This window comes from Brachyistius frenatus, unplaced genomic scaffold, assembly GCF_029030835.1.
Source record: "Brachyistius frenatus isolate BFR_SWC_R1_liver_20210118 unplaced genomic scaffold, ASM2903083v1 Contig_83, whole genome shotgun sequence".
Taxonomy (NCBI): domain Eukaryota; kingdom Metazoa; phylum Chordata; class Actinopteri; family Embiotocidae; genus Brachyistius; species Brachyistius frenatus.
Genome location: NW_027210682.1, coordinates 1,660,518 through 1,679,858, shown reverse-complemented (window position 1 = coordinate 1,679,858; position 19,341 = coordinate 1,660,518). Strand labels below are relative to the sequence as shown.

The 19,341-nt window shown below is 40.4% G+C and overlaps 1 protein-coding gene across 2 annotated transcripts; it reads right to left on the bottom strand.

Annotated features, from left to right (window-relative positions):
• Nucleotides 1–147: 147 nt before the first annotated feature.
• limk2 (LIM domain kinase 2) lies at nucleotides 148–18,002 on the bottom strand. Of its 2 annotated transcripts, none has more exons than XM_069709547.1 (16): nucleotides 17,976–18,002; nucleotides 17,634–17,724; nucleotides 10,514–10,649; nucleotides 7,397–7,506; nucleotides 6,709–6,894; nucleotides 6,257–6,362; nucleotides 5,284–5,498; nucleotides 4,997–5,171; nucleotides 4,813–4,899; nucleotides 4,375–4,506; nucleotides 3,850–3,906; nucleotides 3,305–3,370; nucleotides 2,779–2,953; nucleotides 2,609–2,664; nucleotides 2,151–2,308; nucleotides 148–1,460 (listed from the first exon to the last, which is right to left on the bottom strand). In XM_069709547.1, exons 1-16 carry the CDS (start codon nucleotides 17,989–17,991, stop codon nucleotides 1,247–1,249), a joined length of 1,980 nt encoding a protein of 659 aa, XP_069565648.1. In that variant the 5' UTR covers nucleotides 17,992–18,002; the 3' UTR covers nucleotides 148–1,246. The 2 variants fall into 2 exon arrangements, with proteins under 2 accessions (XP_069565648.1, XP_069565647.1); XM_069709546.1 differs by having other exon boundaries at nucleotides 17,967–18,001.
• Between the last annotated feature and the right edge of the window lie 1,339 nt (nucleotides 18,003–19,341).

The window sequence follows — 19,341 nt, the reverse complement described above, 5'->3', positions numbered from 1 at the left end:
TAAATACTCAAGAGAAAAAACAAAAGAAAACCCTCAGTTTCCCTCATGTCTGATGACCAACGAACGCCCTGCTGTGTGTGTTTTAAGGAAAACAGGCTGATGAGGTTTTAATGCCCCGCATGATTGAATAATGAAAATTAGAAAAAGGCAACTTTCAGAAGGTTTATTTATGAAACACTACAGTGATATAAATAATAGTGGTTACAACTGGTCGTCAGTACCTTGCATGATGATAGCAAAAAAGGCAAAAACGTCCATCATTGACGAAATGTCTAAAAATCTACAAATCTAAAGTTCCCATTAGAAAATGAAATCCAATTAAAGGTATATTATGTACATATCTACATACACTGCTTAAGAAAAAAAAAAAAAATCCAGTCCTTCTGTACAAAACAAACTTTTATGGTCAGCTCCTGCATGATAACCTGACAATTAATAATAATCGTCACATTCCAAGAGCTTTTGTCCTGTTTTTGTGTTTGATAGAAAAGAAATCGAAATTGTGTTCATTCATCATTCTCAGAAATTAATTAAAATCATTAGACGACATAGCACAGAACCAAACTTGTCAAAAATGAGATCAGTGGAGCTTAGAAGAAAAAGAAAAAATATCAAAACACTCCTTTGCCATCTTGCCAAATCTCAGATTGATGAAACTATTCGGGGTCAATGTGTTTTACTTCCTGTGCTGCCTTAAGCCACACCTGTTTTCTTTGTGCCCTGCCCCTCTCTGTTTACTCAGACATGTCAATCAGCTACACTGTCCAGGACCTTTGTTTTCTTTGCTGCTAAAGTGAGGTGACTCCTCTTTTGGGCAAGGACTGATCGTGCATTGCTGCACATGCAGCAAAAAAACAAACTTCAGAGCCAGAAAAAAAAACTCCTGTCACACAGGGACTAAAAGATTCTTGTCCTCTGTCAAAGAAAGGACCACAGGAAGTTGTGTTTTGTCTTTATACACAATAAACATTCAGAAACTACCCTGTGTGTGTTGAGCAGGGGCTTAGCTGGGTAAGAAAGATTAGTAACTAACACTTGTTTTGAAATGCGTCTCTCCACTCTCATTGCAGTTCACTGGCCCCCACAGAGTTTAAGTCCCACACAGGGGGATTGGTCCTGCTACCTCAGGTTATCCAGTTCTAATATGGCTCGGCTTCAATAAAATGTTCCTCTCTCTGTCATCCACAGTTTAGAGGCAGTTTAGAGGCGTAACAAAGGAAAATTACAGAACAAGCAGGCACAGGTCCTAGGTGCCATTGTCTGTCATGCTGGAGCAGTCTGAAGAGGCTGCTGTTGGGGCTAATGACTGATCAGTGCCCTGGGTTGGAGAGTCGTCTTTAGGCCAGTGGAGTCGACTCAAACTCTGATGCAGCTCGTCCAGTTCGGCTGGCAGTGGGATTCCCAGTTCCTGGTTGAGTGAGATAGCTTCAAACCAGTCCTCAAGCTTCTGGAAAGGTGGACTGAGGGAGGAAGTGGAGTAAAAGATCAGCTAGAGCACAAAGTGGGGTTTGAGGCTAAAACCAGACTGACAAGGTTGAGAGAAAAACATGAGGAAGCAATCTGGCAGCAGAGGCGTGTCTCCCCGTGCAGGCAGGTTGAGATTGGCATCTGACGGTGCTTGTGTTTTTCCCACTGCTTCTACAGATTCTTGAGTGCAATTAACTGGCTGGATGAAAACAGTCTCGAGGTGAAGGCAGACACACTTCTAGTTCAATATGACTGGACCTTTTTGCACTAGACCCAATCCATCAGCATCATTTGCACCATTGTTTTAAGTGTATATATTTCTTTCTTTCTTTGCTGTATATACGTCTATTTATGTTTTATGTCTATTTATGTCTGTCTGTTTTTTTGCACACAAAGCTCAAGTTACAACCGCAGTCAAATTCCTTGTATGCATTAACATACCTGGCCAATAAAGTTGATTCTGATTTTGATTTCTCGCGACTGTTTTAGCCCGTAATAAACACTGTTTGTATGGATTACATTAAAGTTCTGCTGCACAGCTATTGGATGACTCTTAATTTTGCCTTGTTGTTTAATGTATTTCTGCGCCTCTGTTAAGGATTTTGAATTATAATAATAAATAAACAGGCTTTGAATCTGCAAAAAATGGACTATAAGCTGTTACAACAACAGCAGGTGCTCACCGGTTGTCTGGTGTGAGGTCACAGCAGGCCACAGCCAGTGGAAAGAAAGCTGGTGGACAGTCTTCAGGCAGGAATTTCTCCACAAACTTGCCAACATTTAGGCCAAAGTCCAGAGTCCTGGGGAGGCACTCGGGGTCTGCATAGACTTTTCCAATGATCTGGATAATAAGATAAAGGATTAAAAAAGGGTCAATATATTAACAGATGGAGACGTATACTTAAAAATATCATGTTTTAGCCCATTAACATTAATTATGCTCAGTTTACATAAGATTCCAGCATTATTTAAGGCATATAATTGCATTTTAGATCAGTCATCTAGCTGGAAATTTGTCCAGGGTTTCTGATAATGCAGCTCGGGGAGAACCTGTTTTGAACAACTATTTTTGGTGTTTTCCTTGAAGGAAATTCTAAAATTTAACTCACAGCAAATGATCTAAATAACATCAATAGCTTACCTCACTAAGTACAATTCCAAATGAGAAAATGTCCACCTTCTCATCATAGCGTTTACCTGAAATAAAATAAAGTAAAGGATAAGTAAATGCCCTCATTAAACCACAGAATAAGTTATTATCGGCAACCCAAGTTGGTAATACATTTTTTTTTTTTTTTTTTAATGGCTCACCATTTAGCATCTCTGGAGCCATCCAGTAAGGGTTTCCCACAACAGTGTACCGCTTCTTTCGGTCAATACGTCTGAACACCCTCTTCTTAGTGGAAGGTTTTTCAGGTGGAGGTTTAACTTTCTCCTCTGCTATGAGTCGGGACAGTCCAAAGTCAGCAACGACTACAGTGTTGTCCTGTTGAAACAAGACAATTTGGTTCACTTAAAGACATTATAAGCAAATAAGTACGATTTTTATTTACCCAGGAACGAAGAACAAATACTCTTTAATGTGAAGCAATCATAAATATGGTAAATGCTCCTGGAGGCTCTATTAGTACTTGCTAATATTGTGCAACACGGTCTTTAATTCACATGACTCTTGTATTGTTTATATAGACACAACTGACGAGAACTGCTCTCACTGACAACTGCGTGCATGCTAGCTTTCAGTCACTTCATGAAACCTAAAAATCCTTCCCACATCTTACTCTTATTGTTCACATTTTATGATGTGTAATGACTGGTAAGACGTCATGTCACCTACCAGTTTAACCAGGCAGTTGTGAGAATTGAGGTCTCTGTGGATAATGCTCATTGAGTGAAGGTATGCCTACAAGAAGAGAGGAAAATCAGGTTGACTTGAAGTCACACATCCAAGTAAATTTGTACATAGTAAAACATTTCAGTGATATTCACACAGAATTTATAATTTCTCTGCAAGACATTCTGAGATGTTGCACTGTGCCTATAAATGCACGATTGTGCTTTTCGGTAGTGGTTTCCAACCTTTTTTGCTTGCGGTTCCTCAATAAAAAATGATGTCAACTTATGACCATCTATAAGAGGTTGCATTGAGCAGCTCAATCAAGGAGTGATTATCCTTATTTGATTATGCTTAAAGTATGAATAGAGTATGATTAAACCTCAGAAATAGTCTGTCCTTCATTAGATTAATCTCAGGACCCTTTGTGTTGCCCGCAATGCCCACAAAATGTGCTAGAGATGTGAATATTTACATACATTCAGTTGGCTGAAAATAGCAGCCAAATCTTTCACTAATTGTCATGTTTTTGCTAGAGGCCAACTCACCATGCCAGAGGCGATGCTGTTTGCGAAGCTCACCCTTTGCTCCCATGGAAATGGGTCCTGTTGGTCACGAGGAAAGAAAAAGAAAAAAGAAGAGACAGAAATGAACAGGAGCGCCATCAGAGGCCATAACAGAGGTAAATATAGAAATGATTTTGCACTAAGGTAAGACAATAATGTTACTTTTGTAAAATAAAACTGGCGCTCCCCCTCATACTTTAGATATCATTTGAGATAAGCCACCCCTCAAAAAACAGTCAGCTGTGGGAGGAGGGGAGCACAACTCTTTAAACTTCACCTGGGAACACTTTCTACAACTCTGCTCATTCCACGTCTCGGACAGTTAACATGCCAGTAGGCCTATTGTAGACCTTATAGACCTGTATCAGTACAGAGTTTACTTCAGGTCACCTCCTCCTACTCTACTCAGAGCTGCAAACAGCTCTTTCTCTGGTCACTGAGGGGTTTTTGTGCTCTTCTGTGGAAGACGGAGGAAGAGTGTTATTTGACTCAATAAGGTTAACTCACCATGTCTCTGATGATATCCTTCAGAGTGCCTCCCTCAATGAACTCAGTTATCAAATTGAGCCTCTTGTCCTTGTATAGCACACCGATGAACTTCAAAACGTGGGGATGATCGAGACTTCGCATTACTTTCACCTGAAGATTAGACAAGTCACAGAAAGAGAGAAGCTCCTCATTATCATAAACAAGTTATCCCTAATCACTCTCTATTTGGGTTCAACTTAATCCATGAGAAAAAAAGCATTAAATACAATAAAAGTCAAACTAATGTGTTCTCACAAGACCGAGGCCACAACCTCAAAACAACAATGTACAAAGAGGTAATTGTTGGGACATATGCTGTGCTTTCAGTTGTGAGTTCTAATAAACAGCTCAAGCAGAGCCAGTGGACTCTGTTTTGTCTGTGAGCAAATCACAGGCCTCCTGCCGCAGAATACCAACCTCCTTTAGGAAAGTTTTCTGGGTCTCCTCATCACAACGGATCAGCTCTTTCATCACCATCACCTCTCCTGTGGCTTTATGAGTCACCTGTTGGTGCATCAAAAGCCACATATATTACTTGAAGTCCAAGATAAAGTGCTGAATGGCAGAAGTAAAATATACATGGTGGAAGAAAAAGGCTGACCTTGATGGCCTGTCCGAAAAAGCCTTTTCCTAAGATCTCTCCATGTATGAGGTCACACGGCCGGAAAATGCGATGAGAGCAGCTACTGGAGGATCTCAAGGATTCGGAGCGCCCGATATAAGGCATCTCTTTGGGAGAATTTGGCCCAGGTGACTTACATATGCTACTACTGCGCCTGAAATAGACAGAAAAATGGCAGGTTAAACATTATGTACACTCATCTGTTGTCCACTACAGACCCACCATGTGAAAGCTGTACGTTTTCTTTCTTGGCTGGTCTAACCAACCTCAAAGACCTCCTTTTCAGTGTGCCGTCATCGACCACATCGGTTCTCTCCAGGACCGCATCAGAAGGTGAAGACAGGCGCATGCGGGAGGTGGCTGGGAGTCCGAGCCGGTTGCTGGGCGATCCCAGTCTGAGCCGGTCTAAACGTTGCCTGACTGGGTCGTACTCGATAAGCAGCTGCAGTGTGTGACTGGTGCGGTGAATAAGATCATCCACCTGAACAAACAATGAGAGCTAGGGTTAAAGGATTTCCCATGATTTTAACACGATTTAGTCCCAGGAATGTGTCACATTCTTTCCAGTTTTATTGTAATTTCAATTAAGCAACTAACAAATTATGTTTCTTCTAAATTGCATATTTGTATATATGTTAATGGTACAATAACTTGATTGCAATGACTACATGTTGATTACGAATGATTTCAATGGGTTTGCCTGTCCATTGACATCAAAACATTTATACTTGCACTATGTAGACCGGGAGTAAAACAATTCAGTATCTGTACTTGAGTCCGTGCAAAATGCGACTTCTATTAAGGTAAGCAGTCAAAACTATTTAAGGACGTGCATGCAGCAAACGCAGTGCAACTACACACAAGCTTTTTAACAGGATGTTGTATTCAACTGTGGTCAAAAGAAAAAGGGAGTCGACAGAGATAAATCAATCCAAACAAAACGAAAATCAAAGCGGTGAATGATGACTGCTTTGGAATGCACATAATGGTGCGAGGGTGAGGTTGTGGGAATGAGCCTTTAAGTGCACTCATTCCACATACCTTCCTCTCCCAGCTTAAGTATGTATGGAGGAATGTGAGGAATGGCAAATGTGCAGCTCTTGTATTATAAGAACATAGCGATGCAAAATGCACCGAAAGAATGGAGTTAACGAGAACTAATTAGCTTCCTTTGAACAATTTCGGATCACACATCACTCCATGAGTATCGAAAGAAATATGACGGGGGTACGAGCTCACCTCCTCCTCCATCAGTGTCCCGACAGGAAGGCCATTGATCTCCAGGATCCTGTCGCCAACATGGATGGCATTTCGGACCTCTGGACTAATGAGCATCCCTCTGACCCTGGAACAACACATTAATATGTGAACATGCACTGATTTAAAGGCAGTAGGTTAAAGAGAACTGGGGTTGTCTGCTGGTCAGCCAGTAAACCAGGACTGAAAGAACACCAGCCTTAAACACCCTTACATCATATTTAATGTCAATAATTACTTGATCTTGCAGTGGTGCCCACACTGGCACCGGCACCCACACACACACACGCACACACACACACACACACACACACACACACACACACACACTATTTAGTAAACCTACAATCAGTCTTATGTAACGCATTACTCATGCTGTTCCCACAGAACAGTGAGACGGGCACAGAAATCAGCCACCATCAGGTCACACTTACTCTTTGACCTGAACACTCGCTGAGCCGTTGACGTCCCTCAGCACTGAGACGGAGAGGCCCCTCTTGCCATTGGCTGCAGAGGGCATCGAGATGAGGGTCACCGTGTGGGGCAGTGAGTTTAGGACTGAGTCGTGTGAACGTTTTTCCAACATGGGTGTAAGGACCACCTGCTTGTAGCACTTTCCACTGCAGGGGAGGGACAAATTACTACATGTAAGCAAATGTGCTTTTTGTTCAATTACTGCACAATAACAACTAATGACTAAGTAATAATGAGTAAGGATCCTAGTAAGGATGAACATTAACTTAAGAACATTGTTGGTTCATGGAAAAGAATAAGCTCATGTTGGCTGAAAATGCCCATTTCATACACGAGTCACATCTGTGATGAATGCAGTACAATTAAGTGTAAAGAACTTTAAAGAAAGGAGGGTCAGGAACCTGACTAATAAAGATATTATGTTCACAAGCAAAATTTCTATTATTTTAATGATGTGTTAACAACTTTACAACCTTTACTTCTACACTAAAAACAATTGTCTACGTATTAAGACTTGTACCTTGAAGAATGTTGCCCTGATAAAATTCATTGCTACGAAAGCAGCCAGCTGCATGTGGCTTTTAATAATCCATTCTCATTATTGCAAACAGCTTTAAAAAAAAAAAAAGACATGTGCATGTGACTTACCAATAGAGTTTCGATCTCTCGACTAAGGCGTAGGTATCTCTATCCTCAATCACCACCTTGCAGCTCAGGCACACAAAACACTCAGGGTGGTACTTGTGTTCTCCGGCCACCTGGAACCAAAAGGAAAGCAGCTAACTTTCCATTCAGCACGAAGAAAAGAGAAGCAATGTGTTGACGATGCGGCTGCTGTCCTGTTCTGCCATGCTTTGTTCAATCAGAGATTGAGTGTGTTGTACTGTTTTCTGTGCTCCTCCCACTGAACGGTGACACAGTCCTAACACCTGTTTCACTCTCAGTCTGTCTGGAATCTGCCATGACATCACCCTCTGCAGTTCTGAGCCACTCGTCTCGCCGCCGTTCTCGCTTTCAAGCCTGTGAATCCGACATGTGCTTTCTCTCTCATTGACTGCCTACACAACACTGACCAATTTATCTTTCTGAAATTTACGTCACACTCCCATCTCCTCTGGCTGTTTTTTTTCATCTCCCTCTCATGCAAGATGAGGTAATGTGTCTGCCCTTCAGGAAGCAGGTAATTCAATTTCGTAAAGGCATGAACACCAAAAACATTGATTTCTGTTCATTTATGTAGTTAAGCTATTATTATTAAAGTTGTAGTTTTTTTTTTGGTTTGTTTATAAAAATTAACATTTAACAATTTTCAACAGGAAATTGTATAACACACGTAATGTCTTCAGAATGTCTCTGAATTAAGCTTCACATAAGGAAAATGTTGTTTTTTTCTTTCCCAAAAATGTAATAGTTATTTTTGAAGCTGTTTCACCATTCATAACTTTTAATTTTTTCCAGTTGTAAGCAGCTTCTCTGAGTTCTTTGCATTGGTAGGAGAGAGCACACTCAAAAATTCAGCATCTGTACACTGACTGTTTTTGAGTGTATTCAGTATAGTCACTATAGTGATCACTATAGATTTAGAATGTTGTATGGATCTGGGACAATCAAGGTTTTAGTTATCTACAATTCAAACACAATGAATTTTGGCCAGTATTTCTTTCCCAACATTTGCCACAACTCTGAGTCATTAAGTTGATGCTGGGAAAGGGTTCCCCGCTGTGACAGAGAGATTAGAGTGATGTCAGCCAAATCATTGTGACATCTCAGGAGTCTGTCTGCAACTCCCTGCCTTCAAGCCAAGAACAGAGCAGAACCATCACAGACTGCTGTCACAGCCAGCCGCAGGCTTAAACAGCCAGACAGAACTGTACAAACTTTGTAAAACAAGATCAAAGTGAAGCACGATTAATGATCACTCATTTTGGACAGAAAACGTGAAACTGGAAAACAAAAGCAGGTAGATGACATAAACTGATCATAAAAAAACAGTGCCTTTACATGCAAAAACAAAACAAAAACAAAAAAAAAAAACAAAAAAACGACTGAGTCAACAAATAATTAAACCAGGACAAAAACAACAGTGTTCTGGCCTTGAATGCCTAACAGGCAACGGCAGCTCTGCATGACCCTCCTCCGCTGACGGACTACAATGATTTTCTTTCTGGCCGAGAGGCTGCAGTGCCAGTTCAACCCTGCCAAAAACACTTGGCTCCACTGGCTGATGAAGCAGGATGCCAGTACCAAATAGAAGAGTCCATTATGTGTGTTGCTTGGTGGCAAAAAGAAAAACTTCAGTCTGGCTCCATGTAAGACAAGTGACCCTGTTTGTGACCAGCAAGAGCTGCTGCCACTTGAATTTCATGTTTTAACTGGATACTAAAAATATAGATACTAAATCAAAGCTGACAAACATTTGGGTTACATTTAACATCCGTCAGTTTCTCTACTTTGAGAAGGGATGCTTTTTATTTCTTATTAAACTTTTAATTTGTGGAGCAAAGAATGTGTTATTTCTTCTTTCAATAATAGCACAGTATTGCTATAATAACAAATGCATATGACTTCTGAGAAGCCACCCTTACAGTTAATGATATGAGTGGTAGACTGTGGATAATATCTACAGAGTCCCGTCACCACAGAGGACTCAACATGATGGGCTCCAAAACCACCTCATGCTCTAGCATCGTCCCACTATGTCCTCTGTGTGCTCGGGGAAGTGAACTGTGGAGAACTTCTGTGCAGAGGGGGAGCAGAATGGGGCCCTCAAGGGGGGAAAACTAGTTCACAAGTGAAGTTCATTCTGCTAAGTTCAGCAGCAGCCCATGTAAAGTATCACTCATCTGTGAATGTAATAACTGCCTCAAAAACAGCCCCCTGCCTTTTAATGCATGTTACTGTTCATGTGCAGCAGTGGGGAGAAACGGGAACACAGAGATTACCGACACGCTCTGTGGACACTCTGGTATTATTTAAGTAAAGGGGGAAACTGTTGGAAATTGTTAATACATGGTCATGGCCAGACAGATGACGACAGCTTGCCAATCGCACGTAACAACAGTGGTCGAACAGTCGTGACCTGGTGTTGAGATATATTTGACTGGAGTCTCACAAAAATCACAAAACGGCAAACACTAAGAAACAAGCCTAAAAGAAAACAGGCAGGCTAACAGTCTGCTAAGTTGTAATGCCTGTTCATTACCACAAAATAAAATCTTAAATAAAAGGAGCATGCACCGACAACTCTTGGGACAAAAAACACAACAACAAAGTTTTGCCTCAGAGTGGTGACAGCTGGGCCGGATTACCATTAAAACAGAACTTTTAGATAGCATTTAGATAAAATGATTGGCCATGTGAGAGATGACTGGTCACAGTCAAAGATATCATTTTAATCCCTTGTATAAGTGAAGTTACAAAAACCCTGGATCTTACACTTACAATAATACAACTTGATGGCACCTTTTGTTACACCCAGCTGCCTGTTAGATGCCCGTCTAATGTATATACCGCAGCGCCAGTTTGTAGTTAGTCTCCAAGCCAAAAGTCACTGTATGTATTGCTATTGTTATTGTCACTGATATATTGTACTTTGACATTCAAATTCAGAAGTGGTAAAGCTGATTCGGTTTTGGCTGAAAACGTTTTATAAAATGTAATGTTAATCTGTCCAATAGTCGAATGTGTTGTACAGACAGACGGGCGAAGCTTAAACATGTTTTCACAAAGGGTAAAAGTGTAAAACAATAAGTGCAGCAGACTCACCATTGCAGGTCCAGTCATGAGCAGAGAGCAACCATGACAGAGCTCTCCAAACTTCTCCCAGTAGTGCTCGCGACAGTACAGTTTGCCGTCCTTCTCATAGTACCAGTTAGTCAGGTGATCACAGCACACTGAACATCTATGGAGACAAAAAAAAACAGTCATGTCTCAGTTACACAGAACAAGGTAGATGAACGGAGAAGAATGAAGAGATGAGAGATTTGTAAGACAATCACCTTTGGAGTGATACCAGAGTGATAAAAGTCTTGTATAATATGTCAACATATAAATTCAAATGTATGTGGGTGACGTCTGCAATTCTACTGTTCTCATATAATCGCCTCTGTCTTCTATACGTTAACATGATCCACATATTTCAATGATCAATTATTCCATCAAATGTCATTTTTGTTTAGAACATCCAGAACTTAACAGTAATACCTTCCAATTGCTTAATTTTGTATTGATAGTCAAATAAATCACATTAGTGGGTCAAATCATTATAAGTGAAGCTGTAATCAAGAAGCATTTACTCTTTACTTGACTTATAAATGTTCTATTTGTCCTAGATTTCATTGACTTAAATGATTAATTTAACCTTCACCACTGTAAGACAGAAGGTAAGAGCTTCGTAAACACTGAGAAGGAGAGACAGAAAACCCAGAGGGACGTGCGCAGTTTGGTAAGAAGAATTTGAACCATCACCCCAACTGGGTGACCTTTTGGTACATCTTTTTTTAATCCTCATTCCTCTAATCACATACATCACATACCAGTGAACTGTGCTAAATAACACACAAGGGCTTGCAAAGAAACCATCAATCATACTGTTGAACGTAACACTTTCCACTCTGAGGTCGGATAGGACACAGAAATTAGCTGGGGGCATATTCCACACAACGACAGCTTGTACTTTTCTCTGTGTTTAACAATGTGTGCAGCACACCTTTCTCTGAGATGTGCAGGGCCTGCTATTTGTGCAGCGTTACAGAGACACATAGCACAAAGAGTTGTTCCACTTTTGAAGAAGGAGAATCTGGCAAGATGGCGGAGTCACTGAATATTTGGTTACTAGACTCTGCACACTACCACTACGGCTGCCAAATCCTCAGCCAATTTCCAGCACATTAATGAGATCCAGAAAAATAGAAACACCACCCTGACAGCAACCTATAAGCAGGTTAAAAAAAAAAATCCCTGCAAAGGCAAAGTCCTCGGATCATCTGGTTGTTTGCTGTGCAGTTTTTACTTGCAGTTAGTTAGACTTCTCAGATGTCCCTTTCTTATCCAAGTCAATATAAATATTAACAAGCCACCCCGTTAGCCTTGATGTCAAAAGGTGCAAATCATCACACTATTATCCTGGCTTGAGTCTGGAGCCTGAGTTACAGCATATCCTTTGTCTTTACTGTCTCTTCTGTTAGCCGTCTGACTAAGGTGAAATGCTGCAAAAAAGACACTTTGAAAAACTAACGCAATTGTAATCCTAAATTTCTTTTGACTGCAGTTCCTGTTACGCTGCTCCAACTGCTGATTTATTGAAGTTGTCACCTGAGAAGATGCTTGGCAAAATAAGGGGACATTTAGGTCTGCAACTTCGAGACAAAATGTTCCAAAGTGAGGAATGCTGCAGTTGCCAGCAGAGTGGGGAGCACCTGCAGGCTACGAGAGTTGAACAAGCTGCACTGGTTATGCAAAATGGGGGCAGAAAGTTCAGCTGCCAGAATACAATCAAGGATGATCCACTCTGTCAGAGATCACATTACTGAAACGTCTGCAGCCAGTTTTGTGCTGATGATGGATTCGGACTATGCACATGCACATTCGGTCCGCAGCTATTTTTCTTCCACCTCGGTTTCTCAGGGATTTGAACAAGGATGCTGAGAGATTAACCAAACGACGTGCCGACAAATACGTCACAATGAATGACACGTCACCACTCGCACCAACTTGCAGTTCAATGGGAGTGCTAAACTGTTCTCATGACAAACATGTCTTGAACTCCGGATTAAAAACATGAGTAACACAGCAGGCGTGACACAATATAGAGATCGCTCTCAAGAATGACTACAATAATAAACATTTAACTAACAATGTACTGACTGCCTGATAAACAACTGTTTTTAATTCAGGGCTGTGGTCAAATCCAGCACGACTATGATACCTCTGCTGATTATTTTCCCCTTTTGAGAGATGCATCAGATTCTTAATGATGACATAAAAAAAATACAATTCATGTTTTATGCCACTAATTAAAGTACATTACTTTAAATGTGGTTTGTATGATTTGCTATTCTTTCAGAGCAGATGCGTCAGGAGTCTTCAGCTGAGCCTAATGCACCACGTTGTTCTCTGCACTGCAGGTATAGTTGATCCAGGATTATTGACTTTGGCACAGATTCCAGATATTTCAGAATTTTCTGGCATTACTTAAGAAGGAGCTGTCCTTTAGACGGAGGACCACATGCTTGTCTCTCTTGTGGAGAGAAAAGCGAAGAATAGGCGAACCACTGGCTCTAAGACGACGTTTTAGTCTTTAACACCAAGTGGCATCCATGTTAAAGCCCTTTTAACAAAAATGTGAAGAAACAGCTCCTCTGAGATGAAAGCAGCGAGCTTTAAGAATAGACACAAGGTCAGCCTGATGTGTCACACTGTGATGTGATGGGGGGGAAACAGAGCAGAAAGTTTGCTGAAGCTGGATTGCATGAGTAATGGTGGTTATGCTGCGGCGGTCACAGCTTCACTACATGCCAAACATCTGATTTGTGTGTAAAAACTAATGTAAAATTACACAAAGTTAAATTTCTGTTTAGGAAAATATTTACATGGCACCCTCATCATATGAGTAATTTTTATCACAAATAATGTAAAATCATTAATGTCAGCCAAAAAGTAACAATAAATTACAATAACAAAATGCCAGTGACGCCAAAACAAAATTTTTGCAGTCATTTAGATGCTTGTAACCATTACACACTTCTTCCGCCTGATAGCACAGACACATTTATTTTTCAACTGTGAAAGTTCCCACTCAGTACATAGTCACGATTTTTCAATATGAAAATCGGAGGAATTCTGATTGTAAAAAAAAAAAAGTACCATCTTTATGAGCAAATTTGTTTTGAAGAAAACAAAAGCATTTAGGCCAATGTATATTATCATTGGATTTATTTTAACCCTCAAATATTGCTATTGGTATCAGTCTCAACAGCCCAGTATTGGTCAGGCTGCAGCACACAGAACAGTACTGGCAGAATCCGTATAAATAGTCTTTGTCTGGTGATACCAACACAGTCAAACTGTCCCATTAGATACATACACACAAGGACGAGAAAGAAAAACTGAAGTTATTTCAACAGATACTGAATGTGTGACATTCCAAGTGCAGCAGGAAAAAGAAAAACTCCCTCCTTGAAAAAATAAAGAAAAAAAGCACTCCAACACAGGAACACCTGATAAACTACAATTATTGTCCATTATGTCCCAATAATATCAAGATTAAGTGGTATCAGTGGGCTTATAAAAATACCTGACTTCCTTCTATAAGTGCTGCTGAATGGGAGGCGGACACACTAAACTCAGGTGGGTCTTCAGCAAACAATGGCATCATCCTGCCTGCACAAACACTACAGAGTAAACATTACTCATTTCCTTAAACCCACATTCCTGCTGGGAGTATGGAGATGGTAAAAGAGGGACTTTCACAAGTGGCCTTGAATACCTGCAGAGGGAGTGTTTCACTTTTATTGTGATTTTATCTCAGTGTACCTTCAACTGTTTAGTTCCCAATGTTTCCCACAACAACCTCATTCCATTTACTAGAAACTGACAATTAATTCTTAGTTCATATCACAAGAACAGTCCATATAACGAGACTTGAATTAACTGCCAATACTCCCCTCTGATTTCAACTGGCATGCATAAAAGACAAAGGTCTGCTGATTTATGTCACTAGAATTGAAACTAACAATTATTTTCTCCATTATTTGACAAATGGTTTTTGAACTAGATTATGTGTTCCAAAAAGCCCCCCCCCCCCCAAAAAAAAAAAAAAGTACTGCAGCCAAGTATGATGATAAGATCTGCTGCCTCATACACTGAGTGGAGACCAAGACAGCATATAAACAGCTTTCTTTGGGGAACTAAAACAAAGGCTTCGGCAGCCGGTGTCTGAGACAGTGAATCTGTGAATCGCCGTCTAGGAATGCAGAACACAGCAAACTCGAATGTGCCGTTACCTATAGGGCTCAATAACAGTGCCAGGTTTCCTGGAACAAGAGTGACGTCAGCTCGTAAAGAATGTTAAAACCCTTAGGTAGAGGTACATGGGGGGGCAGAGGTACAGCATGTGGCCGTTAGATAATAAAAACACCACAGGGTATCACACCAGCAAGGACATTTTGTTTGTGTTTCCTTAAAGACTTTTGTCTTGCAAAGAATGTGAGCTGTGATTAGGGAGTCAATTTACTGTGGTGGTGATGTCTAAAAACTCTGGAGTCAAACCTCAGGGACAAAGATGCATGCAAAATATATATTATTTGCAAGATTTGAAAGAGAACCCATAATACATTTATGTATAGTCTGTCATTTACAAATAATGATAAAATACATACGCTGGTTCATAATAAACGTTGCTCCTTTTCAAACAGCAAGGTAAACTTATTCAGGCTACTCTGAGTATTTGGTTCTCAACGGGCTCACATCAACACGTTACAGATTTCTTTATGTGGTCATCAGCACCAGGAACAGCACACCACACAATACAGCCCGATGGCGCAGGGAGATACTGTAAATTAAAGTAGAATGACATCTTACTTAGCAAATTTCCCACATACACCTATTAACAAGGACATAAATTGATTTATGGCCTGAAACTGAAAAACTAGTTTTCAGTTTCAGGCCATAAATCAATTTATTCCATCGTTACATTACACAATAAGCAGGTAATGAGCATAATATTTACCAAAACGTCCTGCGGTCATATTTGTTGCTGCTTATGTTCGGGCTGTCAACTGATTCGGGCTCAAACATGTATGGATTGATTTGATCAATCAAGAAGGAGAAATTGTCTCAGAGTTTTCTTTACCACATTGGCTAAAGGATGAGGAGGGGGTCATGAGCACTGGGCACTGCTGCTCAGCAGGCTTCCTGGAAGTTGGCCAATCAGAAGAGAGTGGACTTTCAGGTAGGGGATCATAAAGAAACAGGAGCTAACCCGGCTTGTTTGAGACAAGAGGATGAACTGAGGGGCTGCACTAAGGGACAATACAAGATAAATATAATTTATTTTTTAATTTTTTTACTTTCAACTTTGCAAAGCTCCTCTATTGGAGTCCCCGAATATAAATAAAAAACACCTGTAAATGAGCATAATAGGTCCTATATATATATAAAGGACCTCAGACTTTTCAGACAAAGATGCTGCCATCAAAGAGAGTGCCAAAAATGTGAGAGAGCATAAAAAGTAAAAAAAAGGGAGGGAGAGGATCAGTGGTGAGGTAGCAGCTGTGTCAGGAACTTCACATCTCAGATGATACAAGGAGCTGAATGTTTCATTGAAGAGTCAGTGTATGGAAAGACTCAAAGTCCATGTTATGTAAGAACACTGCTAGATACTGGCTCAAAACTCAGACAACTTATTCAATATTATACATGCCAGAAGATCTCCTGAGCCAGACTTAAAGGCATAAAAACTAAAGGATTTTTGGATAAACCCTTCAATATGTGGCCTTTGAGAACAAAAAAGCTGTACTCCTCCATTAAGCTCCATACACATATACAGGCACCCAGTTTTTACTGATCTGTTTTATAATGTTAGAGTCGGTTAGTCCAGTCACTGTGGGATACATTACTGTTTTTATTTCAAATGCAGCTGTGGTCAGCTGAAACATCACATGACAGTTTTGTCCAGCAACAGTTTTACAACAATCTGAGCCATCTTATCTCCCAGGAAAACAAGTGAATGTTGACTGTTAAACGAGAGGAAAAACCCTAAAGAGTGTTATATCATGCTGGCATGTACAGTATGTTGGCATCCAGCCGCAGGTTCACTGCCTCACACAATAAATATCTCATTATGGGGCTGTGACCTGTGAAAACCAAAGAGCTCACATCATATCCAATGTGGCAATCATTAAGCCTCAGAACAGAGGGGCAAAGTCCCCATGGAGTGGCCGATCTACGGACAAGTGACAAATTACAAGGAAAAACAAAAAAACCTACGGTGTTTCGGGAAGCTGTTAAGCCACCAGAACAATTTCAATGCACCTTGGCAATGATTTTTTTTTTCAAGTCTGTGGGACTCTACTGGAGCATTCCTCTAAAAAAAAATATTCCTTTGTTTGGTGTTTTGAGGATTGTAGTGGAAAGTGCTGTCCCATAGGTGTTCAATTGGGTTGAGTTTTGGTGACTATTAAGGCCACCGCATATGATTCACATCATTTTCATACTCATCAAACTATTCAGTTTGTGCCCAACTGTGCACTATTGTGCCCTTCGAATGGGAACACTGTCGTCCTGAAACAGACCATTTCTATCAAAAATAGAAACGTGTGATTGTAGGATAAAGGTGATCATTTCAGACAACTCTGTACTGATTAGCAGTGACCATTCTTTCTAAGGTCATAAGTTGACCAAAACATGCCAGCAAAGTGCCACCGCCAGAGCATAATGAAGCCTCTGGATCCCACTGGAGGGGTCAAGTTTCATGTTTTTCCTTTAATTTCTAACCTGGGTTTTTACAAGAACCTGAGCCCCGTGAAGAAGTCTGTCAGCTGTAACAGGAGCAGGTTCCTTTTGTACAGACAGGCACAAAAACAATTGTGAATTGTTAAAAAAAAAAAAAAACAGATGCACTGTAGGCCAATGTTGAGGCTACAAGACAGAAGCTTCTGGGAGTCTCAGCAAGGCCATTTGTAACTGCATCCGAACAGACAAACAGCAAACAAACCAACAGAAAAACAAAACTATTTGTGTCCATGTCAATGCAAACTGATCCCCCCCGTTCTTTCTACGAAAAACAAAGTCTTCACTTATCAGTCTGTGACTGACCAAGCTGTGCTCATTACAGGACAGAGGATCCTTGCAAGCGTATTTAAAATCATAAAGTTGGAGCACTTACTGAAAGCAGGAGTTGTGCCAGGTGTCCTGGAGGACTTTCATGTGAAACGAGTCTTGAATTTTTCCTTCACAGCCCGCACAGTAACAATTATCTGAAAAGAAAGAAGGGTCTTTATTTAAAACTGGAGTAGCAGAGAAAATACGTCTGAAGTGAACATGTAATGGGCTACGGGTTGAAGTAAGAAGTAAACAACAGGTATGATCGAAATTTTCGGCACTAAAACTGCAAAAAAAAAAAAAACCAATATTGAATCGAAACACAGTGTAAAACGATAAAACTTCAACGTTGGCCAAACGGTTCCAATGCAACCTCGCCTGAGTATAAAGTTACAACCTGAAATACCTTCTGGATCCTCCATCTGCTTCCCGAGAGCGTCAAACTTTTACAAACTTCTCATTGAGCAAGGAGAGCTGTCATGTGCCGCTTCAACCTTTTATTCCTCCTCTTCTTCGACCTAAACAAAAATACTCCCAAACTCCCAGGTCTGAACAGAACAGCAAGAAACACAATGCCTTTAATCCTCCACAGAGAGGAAAAAAAAATGTAGCTAATTCCTTCTGGACGGAGCTGCTTTCTTGCCGCTGGCAGGATCCCTGACGTAATGCAGTCGCCACATTCCTATACGGAGAGCGGAAAGGCTCAACTGCAGCACCTGGAAGCAGGGGGTGTACTGAGGTTTGGCCCCAAACTGACATGGAACAACAGTGGCGCCATCTGCTGTCCACATGCCTGCACCGCACACTGACTGTGGGCTATAAAAGCGCACATTTTCAGCAATATCACAATGACTTATAACCGCCTGCTGGCTCTTAAATGGGGGGTTTGGTTGGCGTACTGGTGGCGTTAATTTTTTTTTTTTTGTGGCGTTTAATAGACGCCACTATTTGAGGTGAAAAAGCCTCAAACAAAAAAGTGTGATGTGTGGAAAGACTTTGTTGTGACAATAATCACTATGATGTCGGAGGGAAGTTGACCTTTGACCTCGTGGATGCAAAATATCATCACCTCATTTTATTATCTATGAATTTTTTTTAGTTATGGGTTAGGGTTAACCCTTTACCTTTAAAGATGGCTAATACAACTACATGCTACTTTACAAATTTGTACATGCAATCTAATCTAATCTAATCTAAATTTATCAAATCAATTAATTAATCAATCAATCAATCAATCTACAAAAAAGCATAGCCTACTTTGGATATCCAACTCATTTTAATTTATGTAACACAATTTTAATACAACACCTGTTCCCCAGAGTGGTGCACAACATCGAGCTGGGACATAAACAAACATAAGCATAATATTCATGATAATAATAAGGCAGAACAACAATAGTTAAGCGACGCCTAGTGGTGCCATGGTGTTTAATATACACTGTCGACTGGGCTCATATAGGAATTTTTGTGTTAATAAATGTAGAGTATGTCAACAACTCTCCCTATGATGTATTTCATATTTTTACAACTGTATTTTACTAAATTGTAATTGATTATCTGTTTATACCCGAGCCTTTACTTGCAGTTGCCCATTGAAGGACTTTTTGTGTTGTCTTCAATCCTGCTGGCAGGTGAGCACAGACCTTAGCTGAACTCTTCACTTTCAGCACATTCATTCATTCGTGATTCGGGGAATAATACGAACTATATATTAACACAGGTGTTACTCGATACTTAGGCTATGTGTTGCAAATTCTAAAACGATTTTGCAA

What these genes read in the sequence shown, in the direction of transcription:
- limk2 (XM_069709546.1), bottom strand. Translation starts at nt 17,991, where the DNA reads ATGGAGGATCCAGAAGGTATTTCAG. An exon ending in TTTTCGGACAGGCCATCAAG is followed by an intron (nt 4,900 to 4,996) that starts GTCAGCCTTTTT and finishes ATGCACCAACAG; the next exon opens with GTGACTCATAAAGCCACAGG. An exon ending in GACCTCACACCAGACAACCG is followed by an intron (nt 1,461 to 2,150) that starts GTGAGCACCTGC and finishes TTCCTCCCTCAG; the next exon opens with TCCACCTTTCCAGAAGCTTG.